We start from the raw sequence: 18,423 nt of genomic DNA, 5'->3' as shown, positions 1-18,423 counted from the left end.
CTTGCTGCATTTGTACATGGCCTGCTCCAATATCTGAGGAGTCGCAAGCAGTGCTGAACATTGTACAATCATCAGCGAACATCCCCACTTCTGACTTAAAGATTGAAGGAAGGTCATTGATGAGGCAGCTGAAGATGGTTGGGCATAGTTCTTTGGCATTGTGCCCTAGGCCCAAACATCTTCAGCTACATCATCGGTGACCATCACAATGTCAGAAATGGGGATGTTTGCTGATGATTGCACAGTGTTCAGTTCCACTTCACAACTGCACAGATAATGAAGTAGCCCCTTACTCACATGCAGCAAAACCTGGACAACATTCAAGTTTGGGCTGAATAGGGGAAGTAACATACGTACTAGACAATGACCATCTCCAGTAAGAGAATGTCTAACCATTATCTCCTTGACATTCAATCACAACCATGGCTGAGTCCCCAATCATCAACATCTAGGGGATGTTGGTCCTAATTGGACCTGCCATATAAATACAGTGGCTGCAAGAGCAGTGACATCAAGGCAGGGAATTTGCAGCAAGTAGCTCACTTCCTGAGTCCCCAAAGTCTTTCTGCCATTTACAAGCACAAGTCAGGAGTGTGATGGAATACTCTCCACCTGCCTGGATGAGTGCAGCTCCAACAGCACTCAACAAGCTTGATACCATCCATGACAAACCAGCCCACTTGATTGGCACCCTAATCATCACCTTAAACATTCACTCCATCCAACACCAGCACACAGTCACAGTATTGCATACCATCTACAAGATGCTCTGCAGCAACTCACCAAGGCTCCTTTGACAGCATCTTACAACTCTGCGACCTCCAAGCTCTAAAATGATGAGGGCAGCAAGGCACATGGGAATGCTACCAGCTTTAAGCTCCCTCCAACTCATAAACTATCCTGGCTCTGAACTATATCTCTGTTCTTTTATTGGAGTAGGTCAAAATCCCAGAACTTCCTACCTAGCAGTATGGTGGGAATACCCACAATAGATGAACTGCAGCAGTTCAAGAAAGTGGTTCACCACCACCTTCTCAAGGACAAGTAGGATGGAAACAATGTTGGCCTTGCTTGAGACCCTGACATCTTACGAACAAATAAAAATAAAGTTGTGCTGCAAAAGCTGTCAGAATAGAACACAATCCAATATTTCATTTGTCATAGTAGGGCATTCAGAAACATATCTGGATCTGAAGGCAAATTTTGGATTCACCCATGAGTGTCAATCTGATAACCTAATACAAGCACTTTAAGAGTGATGTAAAGGAACCAATCAAGTTGATATTTCCTGCTCCGCACTCAAGATGAACCCCAGCCAGGATCCTCAAAATTGGGTCCCAGATTTCAATAATTTAGACAAGCTACCTCACCTCTCACACACAGACAAACAGCTGTTATATTTGAAAAAATTAATATCGGGCCCTTGACTCACCAGCAGTGACCTGATGGTATGTCCCTTAATGTAGGCCGCAGGATTTTGCGCATCAAAGTTGGTTCCTTTTCCACCCAGAAAATAGGTGCATCAAGATCCAATTTCTACACAATGTCTCCTTGCAGACTCGTTAACTAAAATAAAAGAATGTTAGAAATTCCAGTTTGGGGGTTAGTGGGGGGGGGGGGGGGGGGGGGGGGGGGGGGGGTGCGGTTTTGCAGGGTGGTGGTCCCACAGGAGCTATGGGGGAGTTGGAGGACTGGTGCACCTTAGGGTGGAACTCAATTCCCCTGTGTTTCAACCCCATGTATCTTCTCCACTTAATTTTACTCCCACAAAAAAACAGGAATAAACCACCCCTGTTATATCCGAGGAGAACACCAATGGGCTTCCCAAGCAATCTTCCACCTGGCTCAGACCTGTTAGGACAAGTGAAAACTAGTTTTCTCTTCCATTCTGAGGCTCCTGAAAACTCCAACAATTAGAAGCACCTATAATTATTGGCATCTGTCAGTCTTGGGAGATGATGGTCTGCGCCCAGGGAGTCCGCCAATTCTGTATTGAACATCATTTATTGTGGCCGAAGAGACCAATTCATGAGTGGCAGCCCCTTCTACAGCTGGCACTAACGAATAGCCTTGGTCTGAGGTTGACTGACGTTTTTTCCTACTTCACCATCTGGTCATTTCTTTTGTCCTCTGCTTTTTCCACACTTTTCCTGCTTGTCTTCAGGCACTCCAGTCAGCAGTGAGGTCTTCCCATGCATCAACTCCAATCCTGGTTAACTTTAAGTGTTGCTTGCAGACATCCTTGCTTCGCAGATGTGGGCAACCTGTTGGTCTCGTGCCAAAAGCAAGCTTGCCACAGAGCATGTCTTTTGTGATGTGGCCAATATCCATTCGGCTCACGTGACCCAGCCATAGGATTCGGCGCTGACTCAAGAGGGCAAACACGCTGGGGATCCCTGCACATTGATGTACTTCCGTATTCAGTACTCTGTCATGCCAGAAGATGCCCAATATTCATCTGAGGCAAAAGAGGTGGAAGCACCTAGACAATAAATGCCATTTAACCCTGGCAGGGAATGAAAATATTTTTTGCAGCCTTTAATTTTTTCTTCGATTATACCCCAGATCTCAAAGCAACTAGTTTCAGGGCGTCCACCCCAAAGATTTAACCTTCCAGGATTTGATTCCTACTCTACTGCACTAATACTTCCTGAAAAAGATTTTGGAATTTTTAGTTTGGAAACACAATATGGAGATGTATGCGGTTCAGCGTGTACCAAGGAGTGGTAAAGTGAAGTAGAAACAAACAAAGGGTGAATGCCAAAGAACTCCCAATCTCCTTAGCATGAATTCAGAAAGTTTGTGCTTCTCTGTACATGTCACCAGAAGCAATTTAGTAATTTCATCTGCTGTTCTAATCATCTGGTAGGATCTGATCAATGAAACTTAATTCACCTGTTCTTACAGCAATAAAATATTCGTTTCTGAGATATTCACATGTACAAAACTCAACAAGAACATCTCAAAGTCTCTTCCCTAGCTGTGAAATGCTGCAGTGAATTTTGCAGAAGTTCACTTGTTTATGCTCCTCTTTCTGTCACTTCTCTCTCAATCAAGGAAGTGCTTTCTGTTCCACAGCAATCTGCTTTTTCATTTGGACATGGCGTCATATAGGGTGGATAAAGAGAAATTATCCTTACTGGTGGGGAAGTTCAAGAACAAAGGGACATAACCTTAAAATTAGAGCCAGGTTATTCAGGAGTGAAATCAGGAAGCAGTTTTTCACACAAATGGTAGTATCTGGAACTCTTGTGCCCACATTTTGGTGTTTAGTTAATTGGAGCTTTCAAAACTGAGGTCAATGGATTTTTGTTGAGTAAAGGCATCAAGAGATCAGGATCAATGGCAGGTAAATGGATTCAAGGTGCAGGCCGGCCACGGTAGAGTGAGCTCAAGTAACTGAATGGCAGACTCCTGCTCCTTCTGTCCCTATGTCGTGATTCCATGATCTGGGGTCTTTACCTACACAATGCTGAGTGAAGGCAATGTTGATTTTGCCAGTTGGTCGATGTCCAGGCATTAAGGTTAACTCCATGTTTTAAATGTCTTACCCAGGATATCGTGGATACACATCCAGGTCTAACGTTTTTGAAGGATGCGCCAGAATTCCATTCACGATACATTACCACGGTAAGATGAGGTTGGATATGCTGCACTTTAAAAACATGGGTTTCAAGCTGGGGCCCCTGAACCCAAGGGCAGTCCCTTAGGGAATCTATGTCCCCAAGGTCAACATCTGCCTCGCTGACAACTGTTTTCTCTACGTTTTTAATTTATTTCAGTTGCTGTAGGCAATAAAAATAGTTTTCTGCAATGATAATATTTTGGTATCTTTGGATATCAGACATTGACCTTCAGAAGCTAGGTTCCCAAAAGTGTGTCAGTATTTGCAGGGAATTTCCCCATAAAGGTTTGAGAACTGTTGTTTTTTAGAATCTCATACCAGAAATAGTTCCTGCATGCTGAAGTATAGTCTGATTATTAATTTTTAATTGTATTGCCGCTTCACGATATAGTGAGTCTATTTTTTGGAAACAGTCTGAAAGAAGTCTTCCGTGCCATTGCTCAGAAAGATTTGAAAGAAATATTAGTGATTCAGTGGGGAGCTTTTAGAGGAATAATCTACTCCAAGTCCTTTAATGCTGTGTGGTCACAATGTATTAAATGGTACTGCCCTGGTTATTCAATTGTGCTGTTTTACACGATGATTAAAGTAGGTTTGCATCACATCATGACCCTTGTTTGCAAACTTGGTAAAAATGCTTTTATCATGATGTTGTTACTTTTAAAACTGAACAAAGAAACTTCTTTCTGTGAAATCTGCAGAAAATTTTACGAGAGCAGCCTCAAGTCCCTGGATAACACGATTGGAACACGACCAGAGTTTTGACCCTTTCATGTCTAAAAAGAGATCGACTTTATGGGTTGATATAATTCACTTTTCCAATGTGTGCTCTCCAAAGGGGTGGTCATTTTAATTTAAATACCTATAATGTATTTTCTTTTGGTTCACACATTTCCTTGAGTCTAAACTTAGTGTTTCATTGTGGATCTAAAGGCACCAAGTGGGTACAAATTCAACCCCCAACTCCACAAAGATTCCAGTTTTCACGGTAGAACAGTCTTTATCCGGCTGCACACACGCACCTCCTAGTAACTAATCAAAGGTAGTACTGGTGAGAGCAGCCTGTCCACATTAGACCTTTGGGAATGAGAGATTATGGAATGGTCACAGCATAGAAGGACAGTCGGCCTATCAAGCCTTTGCAGGCTCTCTGCAAAAGCACTCCAACACGCCCACCCTTCCCACATAGCCCTGCAATTTTTTCCCCTTCCTGTACTGTATATCTCCCTTTTGAAAGGCTTGAATGTATTGACTAGATGCTGCCCAGGCCATGGTGACAGACGAGGAAACTCTGTCACTAGAAGGAAGTGTTGATTAGACTGTCGGTACTTAAAGTTAAAAGGCACCGGGACCAGATGAGATGCATCCAAGGACATTGAACGAAGAGAGAGTAAAAATTGCAGGGGCACCGGCCATAATCTTTCAGTCTTCCCTAGACTCAGGGGAGGTGCCAGAGGACTGGAGGATTGCAAACATTACACCCTTGTTCATTAAAGGTTGCAAGGATAAGCCCAGCAATTACAGATCAGTCAGTTTAACTTCAGTGGTGGGCAAGATTGTAGAAACAATTATTCGGGATAGAATTAGTAGTCATATGAAAAAATATGGTTGATAAGGAAGAACCAGCATGGATTTCTAAAGGGGGAATCATGTTTAACTAACTTGTTGGAGTTTTTTGAAGAGGTAACAGAAAAGGTCGATGACAGTAATGCTGTTGATGTGGTGTACATGAACTTTGAAAAGGCATTTGACACAGTGCCACACAACAGACCTGTGGGAAAAGTTATTGCTCATGGAATAAAAGGGACAGTAGCACTCTGGATACAAAATTGGCTGAAAGATAGGAAGCAGAGAGTAATGGTCAATGGATGTTTTTTGGGCTGGAGGAAGGTTTGTAGTGGAGTTCCGCAGGTGTCGGTATTGGGACCCTTGTTTTTCCTGATAGGTAGAGTCGTTGAGTCATAGAGGTCTACAGCACAGAGAAAGGCCCTTTGGTCCATCGAGTCTGCACTGGTCAAACAAGTACCTAACTATTCCAATCCCATTTTCCAGCATTAGGCCCATTGCCTTTTATGCCATGGCATTGCAAGTGCACATCCAAATACTACTTACCACCCTTTCAGGCAGTGAGTTCCAGATTCCCACCATCCTCTGGGTGAAAAAATTCTTCCTCACATCCCCTCTAACCCTCCTGTCCCTTACTTTAAATCTATGCCCCCTGGTTATTGATCCCTCCACCAAGGGGAAAAGTTCCTTCCTGTCTACCTTATCTATGTGCCTCATAATTTTATACACCTCAATCATTTCCCCCCTCAATCTCCTCTGCTCCAGGGAAAATAACCCCAATCTATCCAATCACTCCTTATAACTAAAACTCTCCAGCCCAGGCAACATCCTGGTAAATCTCCTCTGCACTCTCTCTAGTGCAATCACATTCTTCCTATAATGCAGAACTGCACACAATACTCTAGCTGTGCCTAACCAGCATTTTATACAGTTCCAGCATAATCTTTCTGCTCTTATATTCTATGCCTCAGTTAATAAAGGCAAATATCCCAAATGCCTTCTTAACCACCTTATCTAGCTGTCCCGCTACCTTAAGGGACCAGTGGACATGCACACCAAGGCCCCTCTTATCCTTGGTACCTCCCAGGGTCCTACCATTCATCATGTATTCCCATGCCATGTTTGTCCTGCCCAAGTGCATCACCTCACACTTATCCAGATTAAATTCCATTTGCCACTGATCAGCCATCTGACCTGCCGTCTATATCCTCCTGTAATCTAAAGCTATCCTCCTCACTATTTACCACCCCACCAATTTTTGTGTCATCCGCAAACTTACTGATCAACCCTCCTACATTCAAGTCTAAATCATTTAAATAAATCAGACAGCAAGGGACCCTGTGGAACCCCACTCGACACAGGCATTCAGTCACAAAAACACCCCTCCACCATCACTCTGCGTCCTGCCACTCAGCCCAGTTCTGGACCCAATTTGCCAAATTACCTTGGATCCTGTGGGCTCTCACCTTTGTTATCAGTCTCCCTTGCGGGACCTTATCAAAAGCCTTGCTGAAGTCCAAGTAGACTATGTAAAATGCAATGCCCTCATTTACACACCTGGTCACCTCTTCAAAAAATTCAATCAAATTGGTCAGACATGAACCCCCCTTAACAAAACCATGCTGACTGTCCTTGATTAATCCCTGCCTCTCCAAGTGTAGATTAATTCTGTTCCTCAGAGTTGCTTCCAATAGTTTCCCCACCACTGAGGTCAGACTGACTGGCCTGTAGTTCTCTGGTTTATCCCTTCCTCCCTTCTTGAATAATGGTATCATATTGGCTGTCCTCCAGTGCTCTGGCACCTCTCCTGTGGCCAGAGAGGTGTTGAAAATTATTGCCAGCGCCCCTGCTATCTCCTCCCTTGCCTCACTCAACAGCCTGGCTTACATTTCATCCAGGCCTGGCGATTTATCTACTTTTGAGCCTGCCAGACCACTTAGAACCTCCTCCCTTTCTATGTTAATTTATTTAATTATATCACAGTCCTGCCTGATTTCCATACCCACATTGTCCTCCTCAATTGTGAACACCGACACAAAGTATTCATTTAGAACCCTACCTACAGCTTCCAGCTCCACACACAAATTACCACTATGGTCCTTAATTGGCCCTACTCTTTCCCTAGTTATCCTCTCATTCTTAAAGTACTTGTAAAATAACTTTAGATTTTCCTTTATTTTACCTGCCAATGTTTTTTCATGTCCCCTTTTTGCTCTAATTTCCTTTTTAAGTTCCCCCCTACACATTCTATACTCCTCTAGGGCTTCCGCTGTTTTGAGCCCTCGGTATCTGCCATAAGCCTCCCTTTTTCTCTTTATCCAATCCTGTATATCCCTCGACATCCAAGGTTCCCTGGATTTGTTGGTCCCACCCTTTATCTTTACTAGAATATGTTGGCCCTGTACTCTCCCTATTTCCTTCTTGAATGAGTCCCACTGCTTTGATGAGGATTTACCTAAAAGTAGCTGCTCCCAGTCCACTCTGGCCAAATCATATCTGATCTTATTAAAATCGGCCTTCCCCCAATTTAGAACTCTGATTTCTGGCCCATCCTTGTCCTTTTCCATAACAATCTTGAATCTAACGGAGTTATGATCACAATTTGCAAAATGCTCCCCCACTGATACCTCTGCCACTTGCCCTACTTCATTCCCTAAAATTAAATCTAGGACCGCCCCCTCTTTTGTAGGACCTTCTAAGTACTGGCTTAAAAAGCTCTCCTGGATGCATTTTAAGAATTCTGCTCTAAACCTATCACACTATGACTAATCCAGTTAATGTTGGGGAAGTTGAAATCCCCCAATGACTACTCAATTATTTTTATGTTTCTCCAAAATTTGCCTACATATGTGCTGTTCTATTTCTCTTTGACTGTTTGGGGGCCTATAGTAGACTCCCAGCAATGTGATTGCTCCTTTTTTGTTTTTAAGTTCTACCCATATGGCTTCATTTGAGGAGCCTTCTAAGATGTCATCCCTCCTTACTGCTGTAATTGATTCCTTGTTCAATATTGCGATACACCCTCCTCTTTTACCTCCTTCCCTGTCTCACCTGAAGACCCTATATCCTGGAATATTGAGCTGGTAGATCTAGATCTTGATGTGCAGGGGACAATTTCAAAGTTTTCAGATGGTACGAAGCTTGAGAGTGTTGTGAACTGCAAGGAGGACGGTGTGGAACTTCAAGAGGACATAGACAAGTTGGTGGAGTGGGCAGATAAGTGGCAGATGAAGTTGAATGCGAAGAAGTGTGAGGTGATGCATTTTAGTAGGAAGAACATGGACAGACGATATAAGATAAGGGGTGAAATTTTGAAGGGAGTGCAGGAGCAGGAAGACTTGGTGTATATGTGTATAGATCATTGAAGGTGGCAGAACAGGTGGAGAGAGCAGTTAATAAAGCATATAGGCTTTATTAATAGGGGCATAGAGTACAAGAGCAGGGAGGTTATGCTAAATTTGTATAAGACCCTCGCTAGACCTCAGCTGGAATATTATGTATAGTTTTGAGCACCATTTTATAGGAAGGATGTGAACACATTGGAGAGAGTGCAGAAGAGGTTCACAACAATGGTCTCAGGGATGGGAAACTTCAGCTATGAGGATAGATTGGAGAAGTTGGGACTGTTTTCCTTGGAGAGGAGAAGCCTGAGAGGAGACTTGATAGAGGTTTTCAAAATCATGAGTAGATGGGGAGAAGCTTTTCCTGCTCATAAAACGATCAAGAACGAGAGGGCACAGATTTAAAGTGATTTGCAAAAGAAGCAAATGTGATGTGAGAAAAAACTTTTTCACACAGCGAGTGGCTCGGGTCTGAAATGCACTGCCTGGAAGTGTGGTGGAGGCAGGTTCAATCGAGGGCATTAGATGATTATTTAAATAGAAACAAGGTGAAGGGGTACAGGGAAAAGGCAGGGCAATGGCACTAGTTCATAATGCTGATCTGAAGTCCTGGTGCAGACACAGTGGGCCTCCTTCTGTGCCGTTAAGATTCTGTGATTCTGGCTTCCACCACCCTTTCAGGCATTGCATTCCAGATCATGACCACTCACTGCGTAAGGTAGTTTTTCTTCATGTCACTTTTGGTCCATTTGCCAATCACTTTAACTTTGTTTCCCCTGATTCTCAACCCTTCCAGCAAAGGCCCAAAAATAGATTTTATATTTTAAACAAACTCAGCAAGTTAACAATACCCTGGACACTGGAATTCCAAATGGCTTTTCTCCAGCTTCAGTTTTGTAAGACAGGAGACTTATGCACAAATGCTGGAGGCTTCATTAAGGCTATTTCACACACTCCCGTTAGATCTTACATAGCCTTCTCGTGACCCATAGCCTTTAATCCTCCTTTATATATGTTTCTCTCTTTTTAATATGTTAGTTCTATCTCTCCATATGTCTTTGAAACTGTATCTCCCTCATAATATAAAAACTTTCATGTTGTCACTATATATTGTCAGTAAGCTTTGGGAACAATAAACAAATTCCTTAGCCTTGCTTGCCTGGCTAGTTATAAATAGATTGGGATCCATGCCTACTCATTGGCATGTCAAGCGCCTAGTTTCCTTCTGATGATTTAAACTTGCAGCCTACTTGACTCCAAATGTAACTAAATCACACACAGACCCAGCTATACTTACCCCCATAAACCTACTTTACAATAAACCAGAAAAATATTATGAAAAAAATGTTAGTTTCATGACACTAGTGTTTTATAGAGATTGATCGGGTGTGTGCACCAGCAAGAGGAGAGAAAATAGAAGAAAAAATCCATAATAGGCATATACAGTCAAAAATAAATACTACAGTCAAGCAAAGTACAGTGTTGATTATTGTTACACAGAAACTGGGACACATAATTTGGTAGAGTGCGATAACCAATGTAATTTTTCTCTACCACTGTTCTGATTATTTTCCATGACATTTTTCTCTCACGTTCTAAATCGGGGAAATATTTGGTACTGCCTTGTGTACATTGGTATTCGAAGATTTATCCTGCAGGTTTGTGACATATTGTTTAAACTAACATTGTTCCTAAGTAGTCTACCCTTCCAAGATCCTCTGAAGGTTAAAAATTAAACTTCATCCAAGTCCTGCCTAACATAAATAATATTCCTTTTTTGAGCTGTGCGTTCGTTGTACGTTCAGTCTCTGTCTGTAACTTTCAGCCAGATGACTACAATTGATGAATGCAGGTCACATTAATGGCATTCTGTGGCATTAACTCAAGTGTAACTATTTATGAATTGGCATTGCCAAACCTTACTTCCCCTACACTTTAACTTAGCTACAACAGAGTGCCATTGCAGCATAACATTTGAAGTGAATAACTTTGCAAGCTTGCGGGCGGGGGGAAAAGTTACTGACATATTTCAGTTTGACTCCTGTAGGTGATGAGGATATTACTGGACAGAAGAGTCAAACACAAACTTCACCACAGTCCAGTGTGGGCCTGGGTCAACCTGTAGATTATTTGAGGATACCCTCCATCGTGTTGTGTGGCACTACTACTGTGCTAAATGGGATAGATTTCAAACAGATCTAGCAACTCAAGACTGGGCATCCATGAGGTGCTGTGGGCCATCAGCAGCAGCAGAATTGTACTCAAACACAATCTGTAACCTCATGGCCCAGCATATCCTCCATTCTACCATTACCATCAAGCCAGAGGATCAATCCTGATTCAATGAAGAGTGTAGGAGGCAATGCCTGGAGCAGCAACAGGCATACCTAAAAATGAGGAGTCAACCTAGTGAAGCTGTAACACAAGAATACTTGCCTGCCTAACAGCATAAGCAGGGAGTGATAGACAGGGCCAAGCGATCCCACAATCAATGGATCAGATTTTTTTTCTTTTATTCATTCACGGGATGGGGCTTCACAGGCTGGGCCAGCATTTATTGCCCATCCTGGGTTGCCCTTGAGAAGGTGGTGGTGAGCTGCCTTCTTGAACCACTGCAGTCCATATGGTGTAGGTGCACCCACAATGCTGCTAGGAAGGGAGTTCCAGGATTTTGACCCAGCGACAGTGAAGGAACAGCGATATATTTCCAAGTCAGGATGGTGACTGACTTGGAGGGGAACTTCCAGGTGGCGGTGTTCCCATCTATCTGCTGCCCTTGTCCTTCTACGCGATAGTGGTCATGGGTTTGGAAGGTGCTGTCTAAGGAGGCTTGGTGAATTTCTGCAGTGCACCTCCTGTGCTGCTACTGTGCATCGGTGATAGAGGGAGTGAATGTTTGTGAATGTGTTGCCAGTCAAGTGGACTGCTTTGTCCTGGAAGGTGTCCAGCTTCTTCAGTGTTGTAGGAGCTGCACTCATCCAAGCAATTGGGGAGTATTCCATCACAATCCTGACTTGTGCCTTGTAGATGGTGGACAAGATTTGGGGAGTCAGGAGGCGAGTTACTCTTCGCACAATTCCTAGCCTCTGACCTGCTCTTGTAGCCACTGTATTTATATTGCTAGTTCAGTTCAGTTTCTGGTCAATGGTAACCCCCAGGATGTTGATAGCGGAGGATTCATTGACGGTAATGCCATTGAACATCAAGGGGCGATGGTTGGATTCTCTCTTGTTGGAGATGGTCATTGCCTGACACTTGTGTGGCGCAAATGTTACTTGCCACTTGTCAGCCCAAGTCTGGATATTGTCCAGGTCTTACTGCATTTGGACATGGACTGCTTCAGTATCTGAGGAGTCGCGAATGGTGCTGAACATTGTGCAATCATCAGTGAACATCCCCACTTCTGAACTTATGATGGAAGGAAGGTCATTGATGAAGCAGCTGAAGAAGATTGGGCCATTTAAGCTCTGCAGTCCTGCCACATCCAGTCGTGAATAGTGGTAGACAATCAAACAACCCACTGGAGGAGGAGGCTCCACAAATATTCCCATCCTCAATGATGAAGGAGCCCAGCACAGCAGTACAAAAGATAAGGTTGAAGCATTTGCTATAATCTTCAGTCAGAAGTGCTGAGTGGATGATCCATCTCGGCCTCCTCTGGAGGTGCCCAGCATCACAGATGTCAGTCTTCAGCCAACTTGATTTACTCCACAAGATATCAAAAAATAACTGAAGGCACTGGTTACTGCAAAGGCTATGGGCCCTGACAATATTCTGGCAATAGTATTGAAGACTTGTGCTCCAGAACTTGCTGTGTCCCTAGCCAAGCTGTTCCAGTACGGCTACAACACTGGCATCTACCCAGCTACGTGGAAAATTGCCCAGGTCTGTCCTGTACACAAAAAGCAGGACAAATCCAACCCGGCCAATTACCGTCCCATCAGCCTACTCTCGATCATCGGTAAAGTGATGGAAGGGATCATTAACAGTGTTATCAAGCGGCACTTGCTTAGCAATAACCTGCTCACTGATGCCCAGTTTGGGTTCCGCCAGGTCCATGCGGCTCCTGACCTCATTACAGCCTTGCTTCAAATATGGACAAAAGAGCTGAACTCCCGAGGTGAGGTGAGAGTGATTGCCCTTGACATCAAGGCAGCATTTGACCGAGTGTGGCATCAAGGAGCCCTAGCAAAACTGGAGTCAATGGGAATCAGGGGGGAAACTGTCCGCTGGTTGGAGTCACACTTAGCACAAAGGAAGATGGTTGTGATTGTTGAAGGTCAGTCATCTCAGCTGCAGGACATCACTGCAGGAGTTCCTCAGGGTAGTGTCCTTGGCTCAACCATCTTCAGCTGCTTCATCAATGACCTTCCTTCCATCATAAGGTCAGAAGTGGGGATGTTCGCTGATGATTGCACAATGTTAGCACCATTCGCAATCCCTCAGATACTGAAGCAGTCTATGTCTAGGCTTGGGCTAACAAGTGGTAAGTAACATTCATGCCACAGAAGTGTCAGGCAATGACTATCTCCAACAAGAGAGAACCAACCATCACCCTTGATGTTCAATGGCATTACCATCACTGAATCCCCCGCTATTAACATCCTGGGGGTTACCATTGACCAGAAACTGAACTAGACTAGCCATATAAATACTGTGGCTACAAGAGCAGGTCAGAGTCTAGGAATTATGCGATGGGTAACTCACCTCCTGACTCCCCAAAGTTTGTCCACCATCTACAAGGCACAAGTCAGGAGTGTGATGGAATACTCCCCAATTGCCTGGATCAGTGCAACTCCAACAACATTCAAGAAGCTTGACACCATCCAGGTCAGAGCAGCCCGCTTGATTGGCACCCCATCCACAGACATTCACTTCCTCCAACATGGATGCAAAGTAGCAGCAGTGTGCACCATCTACAAGATGCACTGCAGGAATTCACCAAGGCTCCTTAGACAGCACCTTGCAAACTCAGGACTACTACCATCTAGAAGGACAAGGGGAGCAGATAGATGGGAACACCACCTGGAAGTTCCCCTCCAAATCATTCACCACCCTGACCACCCTGACTTGGAAACATATCGCTGTCAACTCCTGGAACTCCCTTCCTAACAGCACTGTGGATGTACCTACACCTCAGGGACTGCAGCGGTTCAAGAAGGCAACTCACCACCATCTTCTCAAGGGCAATTAGGGATGGGCAATAAATGCTGGCCCAGCCACATCCAGCAAATGAATTTTTAAAAGAATTCATAGTTGGGGTTTGATTTCTCCTATGCCTTTTTTTAACCTTATATTTAAATGGTATATGGCAAAATAGTTTCCCACCTGTTGGTTATAGATAGAAGTTTCTATAGGTTTTTTTCTACTTGCCCCCTTTCCAGTATGCCAGTCATAAGGAATTGACCACACAGCTTGGGTCGCCAATATTCCATGACTTGATTTCTCCTCTCTCTCCCTTGCCTTTATAATGACAAGACTCATTAAAAGTTGCTTCTTTGCCCATTGTATTAGTTTCATTCAAATGTCATGAATGCATCCCAATATCCCATAAAATGTAATGAAATCCACCTCAGTGACACAACACACCAACCCCAATAATGGAAGGTGGGGAAGGATTTTGAGATCCCAGATCAAAAAAAATCAGATTCACATGACTATCTCCAAAAAGAAAAGAGCTGACAACAGTAACCACTTGTGTATGGATGAGTAAGTACTAAGGATTTCCAAATTAACATGTCATGGAAAGAGTGAGAGCGCTCCAAGGTGATCTCTATCCTATGACTCTCCTTATTAGGTAGGTAGTTTGTCATTCGTTTCCTTGATTGTGAATAATGTTAATCCCTTTGTTTGTTAACAAGTCATAGTGAGGTGATTTAAAATAGAATGGTAATTTCTCCTTGGAGGCCAGGCATATTGAATGACGCTTGAGGCTGGCAAGACTATGCTGTCAATTTTATAGGATGTCTGTCTATAAACTGCAGCATGTAACTCTGCTGCCAATTTTCCCTTTCCCTTATCTCCTGGTAATAAGGAGTGTCTGATTTGTATACAGTTCTGTAATGAGGGTTATTTATGGTTTGCCTACTGTTTACTTCCATAGGTCATACAGAGAATATTCTACACAGTCAACAGATCCTGGTCTGGCAAGATAACTCTGACAGAGCTGAGGAAGAGCAACTTCCTGCAAGTATGTAAATCTTCTGCCAGAGGCTACAGAAATATGTCAAACATGCAGAATTCTACAAATGTACTTAAGGAGTACATGGTTAAGAAGATGTAGCAATACATTTTCTTCCACAAGATACTTCCAATAACTTTAGCAAATTCTTTAAATTAGAAAAGTGGCCATTTACTACATTAGCTGGCTAGATACAATTGCCCAATCATGGGCCCTACCATATTTATCCAAGCATGTGAGCAAAGTGACTTAAGTCTTGTCAAATAAAATAAATTCATGAAGACAAAACCCCAATGGTAATTCCACTATTAAATTCTAATATTATAATTTACCTAGTTACATTTTGACAGTGCAATGGCTCCAACAACATACAGCTTTTGATCCTCTATGTCCAGATTTGTCCTTTTGACTTTGCATCCTATTCATAACTAGATATATAGGTCATGAAGAAAATTTTCCTCAATGTTAAGTTCCCTTTTGCTACTTCTGAGTGGTCACAATTAGAAATATTATACCGTTCTATGCTAACAAAGTCATTAGCTACAGAAATCAGCATTGGACAATATTATTGTCCATATTAGTGTGGGATTATTGGCCTGGATTTTTCCTACGGTGGGCGAGCTGGGCAGGGGTGGGTGCGGAGCTGATCGCCACCTGCGATCGGCTGCGTGCCGCCATTTTACACGGGCAGGCCAATTAAGGCCTGCTCAATGCAATGCGTGGCCAGTAGCGCTCAGTGTTATCCATCTGGGTGGGGGGAGGAGGGAGAGTCGGGCCTGCACTCATTTGCGCAAGCACGTGAAAGAGCACAGAAATCTCCCTGAGGCACGGAGCTGAATAGATAATGAAAGAGTTTAGTAAATGATGTGAAAATTTATTTAAACATGCCCCTTCATGTGACAGTATCGCATGAGTTGGGGCATGTTTGTAAAGGTGGGAAAATTAATTTATTGATTTTATAAAAGCTTCAGGAAACCTCATCTCACCCATGGATGAGGTTTCCTGAAAAACACGAAGACTGCTTGGGCTTTTCGGCTGCCTGCCAACCTTAAGGTTGGACAGGCAGCGTTCTTAACTAGTTTAATTACTTTCTTAATGACCTTAAAAGGCCATTGACGTTTTGGCGCACGCACAGCCGACTCCAGCGTGTGCCCACCAAACAAAATCTTGCGATGGTGCGCAATGACATCAGGACACATGCCCGATGTCATCGCGTGTCATTTTACGCCTGGGCATGTTGGGCCCGACCCCACACGCTGACCAGAAGATTCAGCCCATTAAGTTTAAAGATCTTGATGCAGTCTAATATTTCAAATTCCAATTGAAAACAAGTTGGGCAAGATTCTGCTGGAACCAGATATCTCACAGCAAGTTCCATTAATCAAACTTGTTCCCAGAGTTTTCGGTTTGAAAATGTTTTCCCACTGCTGGAAGTGCGAGCTGATTACAGAGGCAACAGGACATCTGGAATCTTGATGAACATTGTAGACAGAATCTTATCATGCATGTAGAGGTGGCTTTGAAGGCAGGAGGACAGAGATTTTCAGAAAATCTCGCATGAGGGCAGCTCTCCGATGAGTTCCCACCTCTGAGCAATCTTGCCAGAGGTGGGGTCTGAATGGCGCTGATCACCTGCCTTGCAGAGGTCGGTAGCTAATTATCAGCAATTAAGTGCCCACTTAATGGCAAATTGATGATGCTGTCAGAATCTTGGTACCAGCGGACTGGTCCCCAACCCAAGCGAATGCCTGGAGGTGGCCTCCTGGTGGCAGGCCAGAGCCATTGAGGCCCCCTTAATCAGCAACCTCCCCCCACAACCTCCAGAGACCCAAGTGCCGGAGGACTAGAGAGGAGGCCACAGGTCATCCTGTGGAAAGGATCCCACTCCATACTGATGGCCTGGCAGTTGAGGCCACACTTGCTTATGCCAAGTTTTCAAATCGTCAAGGGCATCTGCAGGTGAAGCCCACCTGCCATCCTTAATTGGACAGGGCTCCCAGTGGCGGTCTGTTAATTGGCTGCCTCCAGGATGATGGGCGGACCTCAGGGCCATCAGGATCAGGTCCCAGATATATTCCTGGCCTGCATTTAAAAACTAAGGTGTTAAGATTCTGGCCTTTTATTTCCTTAACCAATTAAGTTTAAGAATTGAGAAATAAACAAAGGAAAAATTGAAAAGGAGAGTGAATTTAGAAATGACATTTAGAAAATCATAATACAATCAGGCAGAGTCAACATGGTTTGAAGTGGAAATTGCTTTGACAAATTTATTAGAGCTCTTTCAAGATGCAACAACAGGATGAATAATGCATCCCCGTAGATGTAGTGTATTTGGATTTCCGAAAGGCATTTGATAAGGCCTCATAAAAAGTTACTGCACAAGAGCTCATGATGTTGGGGGTGATATATATAATTAACATGGATAGAGGATTGGTTAATGAACAGGAAACAGATTCAGGATAAGTGGGTCATTTTCAGGTTGGCAAACTAACTAGTGGAGTGCCACTGGGATCAGTGCTGAGGCCTCAACTATTTACGATATATATTAATGACTAGGACAAAGGGAACAACTTTATTGTAGCCACGTTTGCTGGTGCAACAAAGTTAGGAAAACAAGTTTTCAGGAGGATGCTAATTATTGGAGGGGGGTCGGCTCGCCCCTGCTCAACCCCCCTCCCCCCCCACAACCCACATCCCCAAGCAATCAAAGTCAGCGTGGAGCTGGCCCGCCCCTCAGCCAAAATGCGCTGTGGGTGGACTAAACAAGGGCTGAGTGGCTGCACACTCCTGCCCGACTGCCCACGCCAAACATTTTATGGCAAAGGCAGCGTATTTTCAGGGTCAATTGGCTTGGTAATGCGCCTAATTGACCCTTGATTACCTATTTAAATATGACGGGCGGTCTGCTGATTTCAGCACCCTCCCACCCCTCCGTTTTATGGAGGTGAGTTCGGGGGTGGCTGGGAAGGAGGGTAGCTACCCTATTTTACATGTCCCCTCACTAAAAACATGCCTGGCTGGGGCATTTAAAATGCAGCCCACCGAATCTACAAATGGATATATAAACGTTAAGTGAGTGGGCAAAAAAATTGGCAGATGGAGTATAATGCAGGAAAACGTAAGGTTGTTCACTTTGGCAGGAATAATAGAAAAGCAGAATATTGGGCCTGAACTTCAGCGGAGTGACAATCAGAGTCGGATCGTCACTCCACTCCCACTTTCTTACCTGGAAATCTTCTCAACCCTGTCTCGCCCAACCTTCCGACTCAGACCAGGGGAGAACCGTGCAGGGCAGCGCGTTCCTGAGGGCTTCAGTCAAGCGCTGCAAAATCGGATGGAAGACGACCAAGCCCCCTTTTTTAGGGAACTAGCTGCTGGCTTAAAGGTCTGGCCACTTTCAAGCCAGGGAGAAGGTAGGTTTGTCAGATAAGTGGTTAGATTTTAGCAGAGGGGGAGGTAATCAGAGTGTTGAGGAATGGGAAACAAAAATAAACATAGCTGGAAAAACTCAGCAGGTCTGACAGCATCTGCAGAGAGGAACACAATTAACGTTTCGAATCCGTATGACTCTTCATCAGAACTAAGGAAATATAGAAATGGGATCGGAAAAGTCGAGGAAGGGGATTAGACAGTCAGGGGTTACCAGGGGGGCACCGACAATCGGGACAGAGGGATCGGACAGCTGAGATGGAGGGGATCGGACAGTCAGG

At 44.0% G+C, this 18,423-nt stretch overlaps 1 protein-coding gene across 3 annotated transcripts in view; it reads left to right on the top strand.

The window, feature by feature from the left end:
• Positions 1-18,423, top strand: part of ppp2r3a (protein phosphatase 2, regulatory subunit B'', alpha) — a 421,139-nt gene that overhangs the window by 382,082 nt on the left and 20,634 nt on the right. For all 3 annotated transcript variants that reach the window (XM_041173201.1, XM_041173211.1, XM_041173221.1), the window contains 2 exons: positions 3,556-3,630; positions 14,636-14,722. In XM_041173201.1, coding sequence (XP_041029135.1) covers positions 3,556-3,630; positions 14,636-14,722 — 162 coding nt within the window. The remainder of the gene's footprint in view (positions 1-3,555; positions 3,631-14,635; positions 14,723-18,423) is intronic.

The sequence above is a fragment of the Carcharodon carcharias genome, chromosome 2, assembly GCF_017639515.1.
Source record: "Carcharodon carcharias isolate sCarCar2 chromosome 2, sCarCar2.pri, whole genome shotgun sequence".
Taxonomy (NCBI): domain Eukaryota; kingdom Metazoa; phylum Chordata; class Chondrichthyes; order Lamniformes; family Lamnidae; genus Carcharodon; species Carcharodon carcharias.
The sequence above is the reverse complement of the archived record's forward strand: the minus strand, read 5'-3'. Positions and strand labels throughout refer to the sequence as shown.